Source organism: Saccoglossus kowalevskii, chromosome 3, assembly GCF_978046115.1.
Source record: "Saccoglossus kowalevskii chromosome 3, keSacKowa6.1, whole genome shotgun sequence".
NCBI lineage: Eukaryota > Metazoa > Hemichordata > Enteropneusta > Harrimaniidae > Saccoglossus > Saccoglossus kowalevskii.
This window is the reverse complement of record NC_140643.1, coordinates 16,887,936-16,908,536: the sequence shown is the minus strand read 5'-3', so window position 1 is coordinate 16,908,536 and position 20,601 is coordinate 16,887,936. Positions and strand designations below refer to the sequence as shown.

The following is a 20,601-nucleotide window of genomic DNA, read 5'->3' as shown; positions in this document are numbered from 1 at the left end:
TCTAACACAAACGGAACCGAATCTATCCCTTACGAAAAAATGCTATAGATTATTCTATTGAAGTGTATAGAATTCCTATTCAATAGAAATATCTATAGATAATAGTGCAATGTGTTCAAATGATTTAAGAAAAGAAAATAAGTAGGTTGGTTTACAACATGTCATGTGGAACAATGATTTTTCCTCTAATCATATGGCGAAATCTAGATGCTACACTGTACCATTTAAACTTTTTATACAAGTACAAGTGTGTGTTTACAGAGAAAATTTAGTATTAAATACACTACGGCCCTGCGAGAGAATGGTCAGACGATGGATGGCTCATAGACGGTGTTTTAAAGCGAGCGCCTTTGATTAGCGGTGTACATATATGTAGATTTGTGTGTACATAACGTTTTTTGCATGTGTTCCTTGTATAACGCCCCCCAATACAGGGTAGGAATTTGATGCTTCTGAACTTTGTCGGTAATATCATTGCATTCTACTCCGAATGAATGAAACTATGTATCTGTAATGACTATCAACGATATACATAATAGATTGATAAAATGTGCTTTAAATGTATTTAAAATATATTTTTAAGCTACAAAATCACTTTTTAATACAGTAAGCAAAATATAAAAGTTCCATATTTTCACCACTTTATAAGTTGGGAACATCAAATGTTAATATCAATAATATGCGTGACTTATTGTATTAAATACAGTTCTAACATATGTTACGCAGTAATTGCAAAAAATAACGACAACATTTACAGACAATATAGGTCTTAACATTTTAACCTACCTGTGTTACCTTGTTGTAGCTTTTCAGTGATTTTATATGATTTCATGGAAATTTTACGACTTGAACAAAGACATATCCACAATATTTAAACAATATAAATGTTTGTCGCTATTTTAGTTTTTGACTACACATATGCAGGTTCAATTTTGTGAATGTCTCCTGCCTAAACATGTATACAAAAGATATTCAGAGTAATAAAACATGTTTTTGGGTCTTGTTTATTCGTTTTATAAACAACCCTCATTACAAACAAAATACATATAGCTTGACAATAATAATTTATACCTCAAAGCTTAATTTTAGTAATATAATACTTAAAAATACTCATTCATTCATCAAATATTTGCAGTTTAAAGCATAATAAAAATATGAAATGTATTAACATATATCTTTTAAATATAAATGTAAGTGCAAAACATTTATATAAATATTTTTATGCCGGTAACACAATCAAAGTATATATTTGTAAAAACAGTATGTGTTTATAAATATGCCTTTATGCTACATACTGTCTTTCTCGATGTGTATAGCCCCAACACATTCGAGACAGTCATCATCATCAATATCAGACAAGTCCTCAGACTGCGCTAGAAGTTCAGCTTGTTTCCTAGGGAGGTAGCGTACCACATAACCCTCTTTGATTTCCAAAACATGGCTGATCGTTTCGTCATTATTCGTTTCTGTGTCTAATATAGCCTCACTTTTTTTGCTTCGTAACCACACAAACTGACTAATCAGCAGGATGACGGCGCTCAGTAAGACGCTAGCACCACTCAGATAAAATGAAACGTTGTAATTCCCATTATAGTCGTACATGTATCCTGTAAAACAAGTAATAGCAATATGCAATTATAGCAGTATACATATATAACGCATAGAAAAAGTTGGAATACCCTCAGAGAGGTGGAATACGTTCAAAATCCATTAATTGCATATATTAATGTAGGTCGTGGATTGTAATGTAGGCTTCCTTCATTCCGCTTAGAGAGTGGCCTGGCACTGATTTGTTCGGTCTGACAGCTATTGTTAGGTAATATTCTAGTATAAAAGTTTTTCATTTTTTTGATGAGGCCAAATTTATCATCTAATACAACTGTATTAGTTAGAATGCACAAATTCCAAAAATGTCGTTAATAATTAGACTTTTTGAATCATTACCTGCAACTACAGGTCCTATTAGTTGTGCTATCCCAATAAAAGGAAGTGTTAAACCGTAAGCACTTGTGAATTTCTTCTGTCCCACGACGACTTTAACCACAACGGAATTCAAAGAAGCGAACACTCCTCTAGCTAAGCCCATTGTCGACAAAACTGCACACATAGAAGTAAAGTCGTGTGCAAGAGTTAACATCAAAGTACTTAGTCCATATATAATGGTTGAAGCCGCAAGTGATCGTATCTTGCACAAATGTAATACATCGACAACAAACCCTTGGCCAAGAGCACCAAACATCATGCAAAATCCTAAGACCGATGGTAGGAATGCCGCATCACCATGGTCAAGGCCAACATTCAGACCTCTCTTCACTATGTGTACTACAGGAATATTAATTCCGAATCCAAAAAAGACATCGCTGACCAATAACATGGCAAACATGTGATTCTTCAACAGTGATAATTCAAAGAAGTTCATAATGCCATTGATTTTTGTACGAAGACATGATAGCTTTGATTTATCCTCATAACTAGGATACGTTTCCTTACGCCTACTATCAGATATATGTTCGTCTTCACAATGTTCGTTATCGTCAAGAAAATGAATTGGTCTCAAAAGAGCCCCACTCACACACATGTGCAACGAAATACCTCCCAGAATAATGAACGATCCTCTCCATCCATAGACATTGATTAATGATCTGAGTAACGGCGAGATAATGAAAGCTCCACAGCCAGTTCCGACCACGGAAAGCCCGCTAGCAATGGCATGCCTTCTTTTAAAATACTTCCCAAGCATAGCGACAGCAGGAACTCGAGCTAGACCAAATCCAACACCTGTTTTTTTCAGAGAAAGAGATTGAATCATGTAAAATTATTTGTTGGGAAATATTAGCTTGACACAATTTCGTGCAGGCCCACAAATTACAACACAAATAAGTTTTATAGGGTTGCATCACCTATATGTGGAAAATGAATGCCACGTTTGTTTTATATAGCTTACAGACTCACCTGTGCAGAAACCGAATGTAACACTTATAAAAATAATATTCGGAGCAAATGCACTCATGACTATGGAGATGGATGTTAATAGTCCTCCAACAAAGACAACAATGCGATGTCCAAAACGATTTGCTAACGCCGCTGCGAATGGACCTAATGATGAAACAATGTTGCAAAGTTAACTGTCAGGAGATTTAAAAAAATTACATCTCTTTTCATTTATGTTGAGGGCTCAGAGAAGATATATATAGACAAGTAATTAGAAACAATGACAGCATAGGTCCCATACTTACCCATACACAAACTAACAGCGGATATAGAGGCTGACATCCATGATGTGGCACCAGCTCCTTCTTGGAAATAATCCAAAAGCACGGCGAAAAAGACTCCAACTGAATTTTGTATCCCTCTGACAACGAAGAGAACTAGGAAAGCAGAAATAACAACCATCCATCCCCATCCACCGTCAGGCGGCCCCTTGGCCATGTATCTGCTCTTTCGTGGCATTGTGTTGCCATTCAGTGACATCATTACAGATACCTGAACAAATAATAAAAAATCACAATGAGTGAAAAACTAACATTCGTTGTAAATATCGTCCATAGCAGTGTGTCAACATTAAAATGAGGTGATTCAATAGAGCAGATTCTTCTGGGATTCCAAATAATATATTCTCCTAAGTTAGTGCTTCTTTCGTTTTAAAATTCCAGCAATTTTGAATTAATTTCCAAAATATTCTCAGAATAGGTACTTAATTGTTTACAATATTCACATTCATTATTAGTTGTACGTTTGTTTTGGAAAAAGTAATAATTTGTGGTAAGATTGCGATGTAAAATTTTAAATTGGAAATTTCTCATTTTCTCTTTCATTGTAGTTCTACATGGTAGTTTTCGAATATTTCCTCAATCTGTCTGATTTGCTTATCCCGCATCATTCCATTTTTGGATTGATACCGGACTCTCATACCGTACTTTGACCAATAAATTGGAAAAATTAACATGTTTTCACTGTAAAATTAAGACCAGAGGTACTGCTTTTTAATTGTTCACATGCATTATCTGCATCATCAGCAACTTTACCTTCAGGATCTTGGAATTGCATGCAATAAACTCTCATGTGTTAAAAAGTCTGTTTTGATCTTATATTTATTTGTAAACATTTACGTATGATATTGCTGTTACACTGATGACCTTTGCATTCTACTCCATGACTTAACCACTGTCTATAAAAGAATGAACTATATATCGTTTATTCTACAAAATTTCCGATTTCACATCAACCGGGTTGTGATAGCTAAATTCCATCCAAAATGTGCAATATCATAGTGAAAAACTGGCATAGAAATTTGAAGCCACCATATTTCCAAAAATAGTCTCAAGAAGCATGTGTCCCGATAATGCGCATTGTATATTCATATAAGTTTGAATACCTAGTTTTGTAATTCTAAATCATTCACTCTCAAGCCACCATTTTCCTTTCTGCATATTAAGGTATTTTCGACCTAGCTTCTTTGATGTTTTAAATGAAATTAAGACACTATTCTTCATAAGGTGTGCCACAAAATCTTAGCTGAGGTTACTGTGCCAATTAGGGCCAGGTCACGTAATCTCCATATTTTCATCTTTTCACATATCTTTTGCAGTTTGGAATGTGAATTTAGTTCGAGATTTTTGGTTGTATTACGCCACATAATTATTCCAAGACGTCTAATTGTTTTTGCAAAATCCAAGACCTCGTCGTTAAACTCCCCCAAAATTGAAAACAATGACAATGTCAAGTATTATTAATTAACACTATTCTGACTAACATTTAGAAATATAGTGAAAATATGATTCAATTCCTTTGTCATATGAACATCTTTGCTTACAACATTTCTTTAATTCTCCATGTAATGTCTGGCCATTCTGTGCATGTTTTATACGTCTGTTATCTGTCAGCCCAAAGCTAAATCAATAGGATAAACAGCCAATTGAGTGGTTAAGGTGTTAAATATAAATTAGAGACTAGTAAATCAAAATCTGAATAGGCATGTCTCTTATGCATGCTTTTGGGTCCTAATAGTACATGTAGCAATGTAAATAATCCATCAAGTTTTCCTTGTAAATGCGTGTTGTTTGTTCTCTCTCTGGTTACCAGAGAGAATATTTGCTGGTGTACATAACAAAGGAGCTCAGCACAAAACACATTGAAAAATTTATCGGCTTAAAGTAGGGGAAGCAATTATATATTTATTTATTATAATTCATTACGTGTTAAACACAAGAGATGTAATTATGTATTTATTATAATTCATTACGTGTTGTACGCACGAGATGTAATTATGTATTTATTTATTATAATTCATTACGTGTTGTACGCAAGAGATGTAATTATGTATTTATTTATTATAATTCATTACGTGTTATACGCAAGAGATGTAATTATGTATTTGTTCATTATAATTCATTACGTGTTGTACACAAGAGATGTAATTATGTATTTGTTCATTATAATTCATTACGTGTTGTACACAAGAGAAGTAATTATGTATTTGTTCATTATAATTCATTACGTGTTGTTCACAAGAGATGTAATTATGTATTTGTTCATTATAATTCATTACGTGTTGTACGCAAGAGATGTAATTATGTATTTATTTATTATAATTCATTACGTGTTGTACACAAGAGATGTAATTATGTATTTGTTCATAATTCATTACGTGTTGTTCACAAGAGATGTAATTATGTATTTGTTCATTATAATTCATTACGTGTTGTACACAAGAGATGTAATTATGTATTTGTTCATTATAATTCATTACGTGTTGTACGCAAGAGATGTAATTATGTATTTATTTATTATAATTCATTACGTGTTGTACACAAGAGATGTAATTATGTATTTGTTCATAATTCATTACGTGTTGTTCACAAGAGATGTAATTATGTATTTGTTCATTATAATTCATTACGTGTTGTACACAAGAGATGTAATTATGTATTTATTTATTATAATTCATTACGTGTTATACACAAGAGATGTAATTATGTATTTATTTATTATAGTACATTACGTGTTGTACACAAGAGATGTAATTATGTATTTATTTATTATAATTCATTACGTGTTATACACAAGAGATTTAATTATGTATTTATTTATTATAAATTATTACGTGTTGTACACAAGAGATTTAATTATGTGTGAAGTTTGTCATGGCATGTGTAATATTAGGATCAGGAACTGCATTCTATGAAACAAAGTGGTCACTTCGGTCATCGGTCATTTTTAATCATATCAGGAAAATAAAATGGTGGGCATCAAAGTCCTATTATGTTCAACATATGTACCATGTTTGACGCCCATGCACGACTGAGATGGTGTTTCAGAATGGTGAAAATGTGTGGTTTTGAGTCATTTTGGTAGCTTTACATGACTGTAAATCGGCCATTTTCAAAAACATCATGAAACAATTATATATATGATGTTTCACCTTTATTGGCCCAGGCATGTCGAATATATAGAGTATATCTGGAACTGCATTTTTTGAAACAAAATTTGCCGCCAGTCGGCCATTTTGAACTTGATTCAAAAAATTAAATTATGTGCATAAAATTCCCATTCTGTATGTACTAAGTTCAAACAAATGTTGTCCAGAAACAGATGAGATTCAATTCGGGAATAGTGAAAAATGTGTGACTTTTAATGTATTGTTGGCATTACAATGCGCTACCAATCAACCATCTTGTAACGGAACGTGAAACAAATGCATGTGTATATGTTCGATATTATGTATAATGTATAATGTATGATGTGTGTGTGAGTTTTAACGGTCATGCGCATGCACGCACGGATGTCAAACCCTTTTTCGGATATTAGGATTAGAGTTATGGATGAAGGACTCTAAGAAACTCTTATCAAAATAGTTGCTGAACATTCCGTCATAAAATGTGGAAATCTAATAGAGTCCCACTAAAAGTAGTTCTTTCAAAAACAAATCCAAATATTTTTTTATCAAAATCGATAATATATTCGATAAGAATAAATCAACAATACCGTCACAAATTATCAAAACTGATTGCGGTCCGCCCATGGTTTCTGATAAACCATGTATATACATAATTATTAAAACATTATTACGCATGACTGTTTTAGTCACCTTGAACTAAATTTACATAATTATGTAAACAATCTCAATCAACATATGGGTTTTTATTTTGAAAATATTGACTTTCACACAAAATGATAATTATGTGGTATTATTAGTGTGAATACAATGTCAGTGATTGAATAACATGCTTAAAATACAATGTGTATTATTCATTATTATTTATTAGACAAGAGTCTACCATTCCCGAACGTTTTGAAAATTTACACAGACCGTTATGTATACCAAAATCACTCTAACCAGTGAATCATGTTCAAGTCGACACTGATAGTGTCCCCTACCTATGGAAAGCCGTACGGGACCCTGCTGCGTCAATTTAAATTGCATGGTAAAACATATAGCTTCCAAATTATGCTGCTTCTTCCACAAAAATGCGATTTTCGATGTCTACGTTTACCAATTGTAGTAGTAGCAATCAGCACAAATATGGAAAGCCGTACGGGACCCTGCTGCGTCAATATAAATTGCATGGTAAAACATATAGCTTCAAAATTATGCTGCTTCTTCAACAAAAGTGCGATTTCCGATATCTACGTTTACTAATTGTAGTAGTAGCAATCAGTGCAAAACTTATTCACTATCGTCGCTAATTAATTAGCAGTTGTCGCAAAGCGAGCTGTAGTAGTCGCGATTTAACGGGAGATGATTTGTAGAAGTCACTAACACACTACAGCGTATTTGTCGTTGACGCGGTTCCTTAATTTATAGACGACGACACTTCATTTTCCAAGTTGTCGAAGCAAACAAGTCCCCCTAGTAGACGACGCAACTTGCACTTTTCAAGTTGTCGACGCAAAACGAGTCCCCCTAGTAGACTTTGCATTTTTCATTCCAAGTTGACGCAGACACACTTTTCTTCTAGTAGACGACGACGCATATAGCATTCTCAAGTTGACGCAGACGCATTTTTTCTAGTAGACGACGACGCACATTGCATTTTCAAGTTGACGCAGATCGTTTTTCTGGTAGACGACGACACAAAATGTACAGTGCATTTTCAAGTTCGACATCACGAGAATAGGTCTGTCGAGAATAAGTAAATGACAAAAACCTGGAAGTATAGTCAGTTGGTCATGTTCAATACTGTATGTTATTAATCGGTTTTAGTATTGCTCCCAGGCAAACGAGCACAATCAAGTATTGACTGGTATTCTGTTCATAGTTCCACCAAATATCGCTGAAATATCCATTGTACACACTAAAATATCTCGTCACCCGTTAGTCCCCCCTAAAAAAACCTATGTTGCCCACAAGTCGGAAAATTGAAAAATTGAGTCGGTCGGTCGGATTTTTTTTTTAAACTTAAATCTGTCAACGGGGGGGGGGGGGGTATCCCCGACACCCCCCCCCCCCCAGATCCGCCACTGGTACGTACACACGATGTGGCATTACTGCGATACTGACAGCAGCGGGTGAGAGTTTTAATATAAAATGTCAAGTTTTGTAAATTCAATTAAAAATTTGTGCATTTCATTTATTAAAAATAATATTTACTACAACAAACGTATTGTTTTTGTCAATAATGTTTTTATTTAATTAAGAAAATACTTGGTGCGGCGATATTTTTAATATTGTGCACCAACTATCCTTCGAATCGCAAATGTCAAAATGGCCTGAAACGCAAAAGACGTGTTTGCTCTTCAGACTTCATAGTTCATAGTATTCGGAATATGTCAGAGAAATACAGATCAACCCGAGGTTCAAAGTCGCCACTTATCCCCCTGGGAACCCTGGGGATCAAACAACGGTCCGGTGTCATGATATGTAATCGACAAAGCATGTTAATTATGAACATATGGCAATTGACCCTGTACACACAGGAAGTCCTCATTATGCAAATTATGTGACCTTGTTTACTTTATAGTTATTTGGGGTTGAATAAATCAGTTCTTAGAAGTTTTTGTCAATTACTAAACATAACATCCGGGATCGTTAATTTTTAGAGGAAACACTTTTACTACTTAAAATGGTGAGTTTTTACTTACTCACTTTTGGGCCTATTAAAAAAAAAAAAAAAAAAGAAAAAAAAAAAAAAGCGACCCGATATTTTATTATTTCATATTTTTCGTTCGGTCGCTGAGGGCAACAAAACAATTTTTTTTGCCTTATGTGTTTTCGTGTAGACCACGCAAAATGGGACAATGTTTATCGCTACTGGTTATTTGTGTTGCCTTTTTCTTATAACTTAAGGGGTTGGTAATTTTAAATCATAGGTGGTTGCTGAACAATTTCTTGAAACAAATAATTTGCAAGTTAGACACAGGGAAAGGAAATGCATGAAAGAAGGAAATTCAAGATAAATAAAAATGTACATATAAAACAATATGAAAAGGGTATTGCATTGGTCACACGCTTCCATCTCCCTATATTTTAAATGCTCAATCCCCCATGTTCTGCTATTTAATATACACCTGAGCTGAAAACTGGTGTTTCATAATTACTTGCTATAATTTTCAGCTCACCTGGGTCTGACTATTCTATTTATTCATTATTTTAATGTCTATCAAATGATATTATTGAGTCTAGCTGGCTATTTTATTATGGTGAATCCACATGAAAAAATGCACAATGGTCTCTTAACCATGTATATTAACTACCCTGCCATCGGCAGTCCCTGACCGCTAGTACGACGTCAAACTACTAGGACCTGAACAAATTAAACTAATAGTGAACACTTTATGTCTGTTTATGTGGCGAACATCTAAATAAACACATATGTTCCAGGCGTCCCACCCCCTCAGCCCGCAAACAAAAACATTTACAAACCCAGCCCACATCAATAGTAGCGCCCCTTACCGAATTTCTGGATCCGCCATTGTATATACGTAAGTGATCTCAAATTGTAGTGCAGCTATATTCATAAAAATAATTATTTTTATATTGATGCCATTTAGTATTGGTAACTTTTCATTATAATTGAGAAGATAAGTATGATAGAAACTTGAGAAGGGGAAATAGTAAATTATATTCTCACTCATTTGTGTGCTAAATTTCTGTTTTAATGCAGTTTTTTATATAGTTTAAAACTGTGTAAGTGAACTTTTCTATATTATATAAAGCCTAACTAGTTATATCGAAACCTTTAGGCAGTTTCAAGACATAACGTGTGATCATGGAGGTGGTGGTATGATCAACTTATAAAAAACCTATCTTACGTGGTTATTCACGAATATTTTTGCAGATTCTTATTTGCTCAGTGACCTAAATAATTAGCATGCCACTGACAAAACAACCTTTAAATTTCCTCAAGTCACATTTCTTTTATTTATGACAAATATACGAGTTGGAGATCCATATACAAATATCAACCTCCAATAGTCTTCCATATCAAGACTGTTTCATTGGGCGGTTGCTACTATACACAGGTTTTATTTTATATAAATATTATTTCTGACTTGGTTTTTCTTAAAATTTTATCTGCGAAGATTATCATCCGCACCCTAACTCAAATGTTGCGTTGGTGTCAATTTGAAAAATACACTGTGCGTTGTCGTTTACCAGGAAACTATGGAAAGCCGTACGGGACCCTGCTGCGTCAATATAAATTGCATGGTAAAACATATAGCTTCAAAATTATGCTGCTTCTTCAACAAAAGTGCGATTTTCGATGTCTACGTTTACCAATTGTAGTAGTAGCAATCAGCACAAAACTTATTCACAGTCGTCGCTAATTAATTAGTAGTTGTCGCAAAGCGAGTTGTAGTAGTCGCGATTTAACGGGTGATGATTTGTAGAAGCCACTAACACTATACAGCGTATTTGTCGCTGACGCAGTTCCTTAATTTATAGACGACGACACTTCATTTTCCAAGTTGTCGAAGCAAACAAGTCCCCCTAGTAGACGACGCAACTTGCACTTTTCAAGTTGTCGACGCAAAACGAGTCCCTATGGAAAGCCGTACGGGACCCTGCTGCGTCGATATAAATTGCATGGTAAAACATATAGCTTCAAAATTATGCTGCTTCTTCAACAAAAGTGCGATTTCCGATGTCTCCGTTTACCAATTGTAGTAGTAGCAATCAGCACAAAACTTATTCACAGTCGTCGCTAATTAATTAGTAGTTGTCGCAAAGCGAGTTGTAGTAGTCGCGATTTAACGGGTGATGATTTGTAGAAGTCACTAACACACTACAGCGTATTTGTCGCTGACGCAGTTCCTTAATTTATAGACGACGACACTTCATTTTCCAAGTTGTCGAAGCAAACAAGTCCCCCTAGTAGACGACGCAACTTGCACTTTTCAAGTTGTCGACGCAAAACGAGTCCCCCTAGGTGACTTTCCTTTTTTCATTTCAAGTTGACGCAGACGCATTTTTTGCTAGTAGTCGACGACGCACATTAGCATTTTCAAGTTGACGCAGACGCACTACACATTCTCAAGTTGACGCACATTGCATTTCCAAGTAGACGACGACGCAAATTGCATTTTCAAGTTGACGCAGACGCGTTTCTTGGTAAACGACAACGCACAGTGTATTTTTCAAATTGACACCAACGCAACATTTGAGTTAGGGTGCGGATGATAATCTTCGCAGAGAAAATTTTAAGAAAAACCAAGTCAGAAATAATATTTATATAAAATAAAACCTGTGTATAGTAGCAACCGCCCAATGAAACAGTCTTGATATGGAAGACTATTGGAGGTTGATATTTGTATATGGATCTCCAACTCGTATATTTGTCATAAATCAAAGAAATGTGACTTGAGGAAATTTAAAGGTTGTTTTGTCAGTGGCATGCTAATTATTTAGGTCACTGAGCAAATAAGAATCTGCAAAAATATTCGTGAGTAACCACGTAAGATAGGTTTTTTATAAGTTGATCATACCACCACCTCCATGATCACACGTTATGTCTTGAAACTGCCTAAAGGTTTCGCTATAACTAGTTAGGCTTTATATAGTATAGAGATGTTCACTAACACAGTTTTAAACTATATAAAAAACTGCATTAAAACAGAAATTTAGCACACAAATGAGTGAGAATATAATTTACTATTTCCCCTTCTCAAGTTTCTATCATACTTATCTTCTCAATTATAATGAAAAGTTACCAATAGTAAATGGCATCAATATAAAAATAATTATTTTTATGAATATAGCTGCACTACAATTTGAGATCACTTACGTATATACACTGGCGGATCCAGAAATTCGGTAAGGGGCGCTACTGTTGACGTGGGCTGGGTTTGTCAATTTTTTGTTTGCGGGCTGAAGGGGGTAGGGCGCCTGGAACATATGTGTTTATTTACATGTTCGCCATATAAAAAGACATAAAGTCATTATTAGTTTAATTTGTTCAGGTCCTAGTAGTTTGACGTCGTACTAGCGGCCAGGAACTGCCGATGGCAGGGTAGTTAATATACATGGTTAAGAGATCATTGTGCATTTTTTCATGTGGATTCACCATAATAAAATAGCCCGCTAGATTCTCAATAATATCATTTGATAGACATTAAAACAATGAATAAATAGAATAGTCAGACCCAGGTGAGCTGAAAACTATAGCAAAAAATTATGAAACACCAGTTTTCAGCTCAGGTGTATATTAAATAGCAGAACAATATAGGGAGATGGAAGCGTGTGACCAATGCAATACTCTTTTCATATTGTTTTATATGTACATTTTTATTTATCTTGAATTTCCTTCTTTCATGCATTTTCTTTCCCTGTGTCTAACTTGTAAATTATTTGTTTCATGAAAATGTTCAGCAACCACCCATGATTTAAAATTACCAACCCCTTAAGTTATAAGAAAAAGGCAACACAAATAACCAGTAGCGATAAACATTGTCCCATTTTGCGTGGTCTACACGAAAACACATAAGGCAACAAAAATTGTTTTGTTGCCCTCAGCGACCGAACGAAAAATATGAAATAATAAAATATCGGGTCGCGTTTTTTTTTTTTTTTTTTTTTTTTTTTTAATAGGCCCAAAAGTGAGTAAGTAAAAACTCACCATTTTAAGCAGTAAAAGTGTTTCCTCTAAAAATTAACGATCCCGGATGTTATGTTTAGTAATTGACAAAAACACTGTCTCTAGCTACTACTTCTAAGAACTGATTTATTCAACCCCAAATAACTATAAGTAAACAAGGTCACATAATTTGCATAATGAGGACTTCCTGTGTGTACAGGGTCAATTGCCATATGTTCATAATTAACATGCTTTGTCGATTACATATCATGACACCGGACCGTTGTTTGATCCCCAGGGTTCCCAGGGGGATAAGTGGCGACTTTGAACCTCGGGTTGATCTGTATTTCTCTGACATGTTCCGAATACTATGAACTATGAAGTCTGAAGAGCAAACACGTCTTTTGCATTTCAGGCCATTTTGACATTTGCGATTCGAAGGATAGTTGGTGCACAATATTAAAAATATCGCCACACCAAGTATTCTCTTAATTAAATAAAAACATTATTGACAAAAACAATACGTTTGTTGTAGTAAATATTATTTTTAATAAATGAAATGCACAAATTTTTAATTGAATTTACAAAACTTGACATTTTATATTAAAACTCTCACCCGCTTACATCACAAACAAAACGACGGCTTTTGCACGTTTTAGCGCTGTCAGTATCGCAGTAATGCCATCGTGTGTACGTACCAGTGGCGGATCTGGGGGGTGTCGGGGATAACCCCCCCCCCCCCGTTGACAGAATTAAGTTTAAAAAAAAAATCCGACCGACCGACCCAATTTTTCAATTTTCCGACTTGTGGGCAACATAGGTTTTTTTGGGGGGGGGACTAACGGGTGACGAGATATTTTAGTGTGTACAATGAATATTTCAGCGATATTTGGTGGAACTATGAACAGAATACCAGTCAATACTTGATTGTGCTCGTTTGCCTGGGAGCAATACTAAAACCGATTAATAACATACAGTATTGAACATGACCAACTCAGATCAGGTCAATCGATGACTATACTTCCAGGTTTTTGTCATTTACTTATTCTCGACAGACCTATTCTCGTGATGTCGAACTTGAAAATGCACTGTACATTTTGTGTCGTCGTCTACCAGAAAAACGGTCTGCGTCAACTTGAAAATGCAATGTGCGTCGTCGTCTACTAGAAAAAATGCGTCTTCGTCAACTTGAGAATGCTATATGCATCGTCGTCTACTAGAAAAAAAGTGTGTCTGCGTCAACTTGGAATGAAAAATGCAAAGTCTACTAGGGGGACTCGTTTTGCGTCGACAACTTGAAAAGTGCAAGTTGCGTCGTCTACTAGGGGGACTTGTTTGCTTCGACAACTTGGAAAATGAAGTGTCGTCGTCTATAAATTAAGGAACTGCGTCAGCGACAAATACGCTGTAGTGTGTTAGTGACTTCTACAAATCATCTCCCGTTAAATCGCGACTACTACAACTCGCTTTGCGACAACTACTAATTAATTAGCGACGACTGTGAATAAGTTTTGTGCTGATTGCTACTACTACAATTGGTAAACGTAGACATCGAAAATCAAGTTGACGCAGACGCATTTTTTTCTAGTAGACGACGACGCACATTGCATTTTCAAGTTGACGACGATGCAAATTGCATTTTCAAGTTGACGCAGACGCGTTTCCTATGGAAAGTATGGAAAGCCGTACGGGACCCTACTGCGTCAATATAAATTACATGGTAAAACATATAGCTTCAAAATTATGCTGCTTCTTCAACAAATATGCGATTTCCGATGTCTACGTTTACAAATTGGAGTAGTAGCAATCAGCGCAAAACTTATTCACCGTCGTTGCTAATTAATTAGTAGTTGTCGCAAAGCGAGTTGTAGTAGTCGCGATTTAACGGGTGATAATTTGTAGAAGTCACTAACACACTACAGCGCATATGTCGCTGACGCGGTTCCTTAATTTATAGATGACGACATTTCATTTTCCAAGTTGACGAAGCAAACGAGTCCCCCCAGTAGACGACTCAACTTGCATTTTTCAAGTTGTCGACGCAAAACGAGACCCCCTAGTAGACTTTGCATTTTTCATTTCAAGTTGACGCAGACACATTTTTTCTAGTAGACGACGACGCATATAACATTCTCAAGTTGACGCAGACGCATTTCCAAGTAGACGATGACGCACATTGCATTTAGCCCCCCCCCCCCCATCCGCCACTGTTACGTGCACACGATGACAAACCCGGAAGTGAGAATACTGACAGCGTTAAAACAACGTGCAAAAACCGTCGTTTTGTTTGTGATGTAAGCGGATGAGTTTTAATATAAAATGTCACGTTTTGTAAATTCAATAAAATTTTGTGCATTTCATTTATTAAAAATTATATTTACTACAACAAACGTATTGTTTTTGATTCAAAATAATGTTTTTATTTAATTAAGAAAATACTTGGTGCGGCTATATTTTTAATATTGTGCACCAACTATCCGTCGAATCGCAAATGTTAAAATGGCCTACAATGCATAAGACGTGTTTGCTCTTCAGACTTCATAGTATTCCGAACATGTCAGAAAAATACAGATCAACCAGAGGTTCAAAGTCGCAATTTACCCCCCCCCCCCGGAATCCTGGGGATCAAACAACGGTCCGGTGTCATGATATGTAATCAACAAAGCATGTTAATTATGAACATATGGCAATTGACCCTGTACACACAGGAAGTCCTCATTATGCAAATTATGTAACCTTGTTTACTTATAGTTCTTTGGGGTTGCTAGAAACAGTGTCTTTGTCAATTACTAAACATAACACGGTGTCAGAAGTGCATGACAATTGTTTGAAACTCACCATAGAGTAGTGAAGTAACAACAGGTTGAGCTGAAGGGGAAGAACTCCTGAGAAAATCTTTCAAAAAGTGAACTTGTTTACTTATAGTTTTTTGGAGTTGAATAAATCAGTTCTTAGTAGAAGTAGCTAGAGACAGTGTTTTTGTCAATTAACACCCGGGATCGTTAATTTTTAGAGGAAACACTTTTTTACTGCTTAAAATGGCGAGTTTTTACTTGGGCCTATTAAAAAAGTGTATCGCTACCGCGTATTTGTGTTGCCTTTTTTTGTAGCTTAAGGGGTTGGCAATTTTTAATCATAGGTGGTGGCTGGAAAATTTCTTGAAACAAATAATTTGCGAGTTAGACATGATAGGGAAAGAAATGCATGAAAGAAGGAAATTCAAGATAAATAAAAAAGTACAGATAAGACAATATGAAAAGAGTATTGCATTGGTCACACGCTTCCATCTCCCTATATTTTAAATGTCCAACCCCTTATGTTGTGCTATTTAATATACATCTGAGATGAAAACTGCTATAATATACTTGTTATAGTTTTCAGCTCACCTGGGTCTGACTATTCTATTTATTCATTGTTTTAATGTCTATCAAATTATATTATTGAGAATCTAGCGGGCTATTTTATTATGGTGAATCCACATGTAAAAATGCACAATGATCTCTTAACCATGTATATTAACTACCCTGCCATCGGCAGTCCCTGGCCGCTAGTACGACGTCAAACTACTAGGACCTGAACACATTAAATTAATAGTGAACACTTTATGTCTGTTTATGTGGCGAACATCTAAATAAACACATATGTTCCAGGCGTCCCACCCGGCACCCCCTCAGCCCGCAAACAAAAATATTTACAAACCCAGCCCACGTCAATAGTAGCGCACCTTACCGAATTTCTGGATCCGTCAGTGTATGTAAGTGATCTCAAATTCTAGTGTATTTTATATATATATTATTTCTCACTTGGTTTTTCTTAAAAGTTAAGTTAAGTTTTTAACTTAAATGTTGCGTTGGTGTCAATTTGAAAATACACTGTGCGTTGTCGTTTACCGGGAAAACGCGTTTGCGTCAACTTAAAAATGCAGTGTGCGTCGTCGTCTGCTTGGAAATGCGTCTGCGTCAACTTGAGAATGTTATATGCGTCGTCGTCTACTAGAAAAAGTGTGTCTGCGTCAACTTGAAATGAAAAATGCAAAGTCTACTAGGGGGACTCGTTTTGCGTCGACAACTTGAAAAGTGCAAGTTGCGTCGTCTACTAGGGCGACTTGTTTGCTTCGTCAACTTGGAAAATGAAATGTCGTCATCTAGAAATTAAGGAACCGCATCAACGACAAATACGCTGTAGTGGGTTAGTGACTTCTACAAATCATCACCCGTTAAATCGCGACTACTACAACTCGCTTTGCGACAACTACTAATTAATTAGCGACGACTGTGAATAAGTTTTGTGCTGATTGCTACTACTACAATTGGTAAACGTAGACATCGGAAATCGCACTTTTGTTGAAGAAGTAGCATAATTTTGAAGCTATATGTTTTACCATGTAATTTATATTGACGCAGTAGGGTCCCGTACGGCTTTCCATACTTTCCATAGGAAACGCGTCTGCGTCAACTTGAAAATGCAATTTGCATCGTCGTCAACTTGAAAATGCAATGTGCGTCGTCGTCTACTAGAAAAAAATGCGTCTGCGTCAACTTGAAAATGCAAACGTGAGTCGTCGACTACTCGCAAAAATGCGACTGCGTCAACTTGAAATGAAAAATGTAAAGTCTCCTCCTCGTTTTGCGTCGACAACTTAAAAAGTGCAAGTTGCGTCGCCTACTAGGGGGACTCGTTTGCTTCGTCAACTTGGAAAATGAAATGTCGTCATCTAGAAATTAAGGAACTGCGTCAGCGACATATACGCTGTAGTGTGTTAGTGACTTCTACAAATCATCACCCGTTAAATCGCGACTACTACAACTCGCTTTGCGACAACTACTAATTAATTAGCGACGACTGTGAATAAGTTTTGCGCTCATTGCTACTACTACAATTAGTAAACGTAGACATCGGGAATCGCACTTTTGTTGAAGAAGCAGCATAATTTTGGAGCTATATGTTTTACCATGCAATTTATATCGACGCAGCAGGGTCCCGTACGGCTTTCCATACACAAAACTTATTCACAGTCGTCGTAATTAATTAGTAGTTGTCGCAAAGCGAGTTGTAGTAGTCGCGATTTAACGGGTGATGATTTGTCGAAGTCACTAACACTCTGCAGCATATATGTCGCTGACGCGGTTCCTTAATTTATAGATGACGAAATTTCATTTTCCAAGTTGTCGAAGCAAACAAGTCCCCCTAGTAGACAAAAGACCGTCTGTAACAATAGGCTTGGTAAATAATGAGCAACAAAACTATGACTTACGTCTTTATAAATTATTTGGAGCCATATATTGCGTATGGAATAACAAATATGAGAACTCCCTTCGTTACTTGAAACAAACTTGTTTTGCTGGCAATCATCGGTGATTTGAATGGACCAATTGCGATCGAAATTAAGTTTGCCCGCCACTTACCAAAGGTCCTTTTAAAGTATATAATGTGTGTATAGTCTTATTTTTAGTAGAAGATTAGTTGTCTCTACGTAATAAACGTTCTTGTTGTTTCCTATTGTAATGGTTTTGTACCGGTATGTTTGGTAATTGTCGTCTCACCGTCTTCAAAAGTACTGGTTGTTTAATGCACTGTAGTGTTCTTAAGTGCAATTTATTCCCTAAATGAGTAAATGATGTAATGTGAATAATCAAAATATTTTTCTTGAAATACGCACATTACATATAACGTATATGAGGCGTCATCACTGATTACTACAATCCATTGTGTAATATCCCAAACTGGTCTATTGCTTAATAATTACGCATTTGCTACTAGATATTGGGGTATACCAGTAAGGGTATGAGTGTTTTATTCATGGTCACGTAGCTAAATGCAACAGAAGGGAAAATATCCATAGTTGATATTATGGCAAAACATTCAAGACATCAAAAGTGCGCCCTCATCGTTTGAATTGCTTCCTGCCTTTCGCGTTGCCCTGCACAAAGAACTATCGATTTGTGTCGGGGGTTAGGAACCGGTCAGGCCAACCCATGTAGATATATAGTGTGGTCGCCTGATCGTATGACGATATCCTCCGACATACAGTAATGTACACAGGGTTACCTTAGAAACCACAATTTGTGAAACTGTCAAATCAAATCATCAAAATATCATCGAAAGAGAGCTGTCGTTAATAAGCCGGAAGTGGAACATTTTTCGCTGTGTAATTACAAATACGCGCTAAAACAACAGTGACATTTGCGATACCGTGGTGGTAGGATGGCAGTCTTTTCGGAGACGGATTGATCATCTTATCAACATATATTTATACAAATAAATTGTCAGATTTAAAATTCTCGAGCCCTGCCGGGGTATACTTGGTCCACATACAGGGCAACATTCGTACAGGTCGTGCGCATGAGAATCGTGTGACGAAGTCGAAAAACTATGTCAACATTACCGACAGAGTATACTGCAATAAACGCCTCACAGGTTAATCGGCTTTTGGTTGTCCGATGGTTCGTCTGTTTTTCTTCGGCGAGGTCTGTCTCATTACAACACACAGTTCAACTCATTCTTGGTGATATATTTCATGTCAAATCCTGAACAGACAGATTTCTGGGACGGGTGTTCTGTGGGTGGTGCAACAATAGTTAAGATTTCTCTTAGAGTAGAGTCATCATGTGATCTATTGCACCAGCCATGTTGTGTCGCAATAAGTGTATATATAACTGGGTCACGGTATGATCCACATTGTAGAATGACCTGCTGACACATAGTGCTCACCAGTAACTATCGTAGATGGCGCTAACTGAAGAAATACATTTGTTTTATTATTAGATACTGGAGGGTCGGCAAGGGGTATTTCCGTAAGCTGTAATCAATTGTTTTTATTTTTGTAATAATGTAATTTAAATAAATTAAAAACTTAAATTCGTAGACATGGACAAGGTGTAAAATGTAATCAGCTATTTTATTCGTCCGTAATTTGTACAAAGATCTTATTTTGTTGTAAGTGTATAAAGCATTTTCAACATAATGCAACGCAATTTCCAATTTTGATTCTTAAACACAAATTAAATGTTATTAGAAATGTTCTATATCTGTAAAGTGTAAACTGTAAAAACGTAAAATGCATTTTTTTTATTTCCTGTAACCTGTACCAGCTACCCCTTCTCCCCCTCCCCCATACTAGTAGCTCCTCAGTGGTCGGCTTTCATGGTGATTGAATAGCGAATGCATATACGTGTTTCAACTCAATATCAATAGTGAACATGAATTGATACATGTCAGCTGAAGGTAGTAGAAGTGGGAAGGTCGAATGTTTGTGTAGACTGCAAACTGATTTGGGATGGTGTGTTTTTTTAACAGCCCATGCATGAATCCACGCGAGACAGGGAATTACATGTAACAATAGAGAAACGAGAAGGACAAGAGAAACTGGAAATGTTGTTAATAGAAGACAAAATATACAATGTGATATTTTTAGAAGTAAGAAGTGAAGCTTTTGTGGACCTGTTTGTTGACACACCAAAAAACGTGTCCCACAGGTGTATTGCGATATGCTGGGTGCAGAAAAGTAGAAGTGAGAATGATTGTGTTAAATAGTTTGGATGTTGTACAATGCAGCCAAATATAAACGACAGGGACTTAACATAGAGGT

The 20,601-nt window shown here is 36.0% G+C and overlaps 1 protein-coding gene across 1 annotated transcript; it reads right to left on the bottom strand.

Moving 5' to 3' along the window:
- Positions 1–988: 988 nt before the first annotated feature.
- LOC100376844 (monocarboxylate transporter 12-like) lies at positions 989–19,648 on the bottom strand. Its single transcript, XM_085496505.1, has 5 exons — positions 19,399–19,648; positions 3,237–3,483; positions 2,953–3,096; positions 1,945–2,778; positions 989–1,607 (listed from the first exon to the last, which is right to left on the bottom strand). The coding sequence occupies exons 2-5, from the start codon at positions 3,472–3,474 to the stop codon at positions 1,288–1,290; spliced, it is 1,536 nt and encodes a 511-aa protein (XP_085352631.1). The 5' UTR covers positions 3,475–3,483; positions 19,399–19,648; the 3' UTR covers positions 989–1,287.
- Positions 19,649–20,601: the final 953 nt, after the last annotated feature.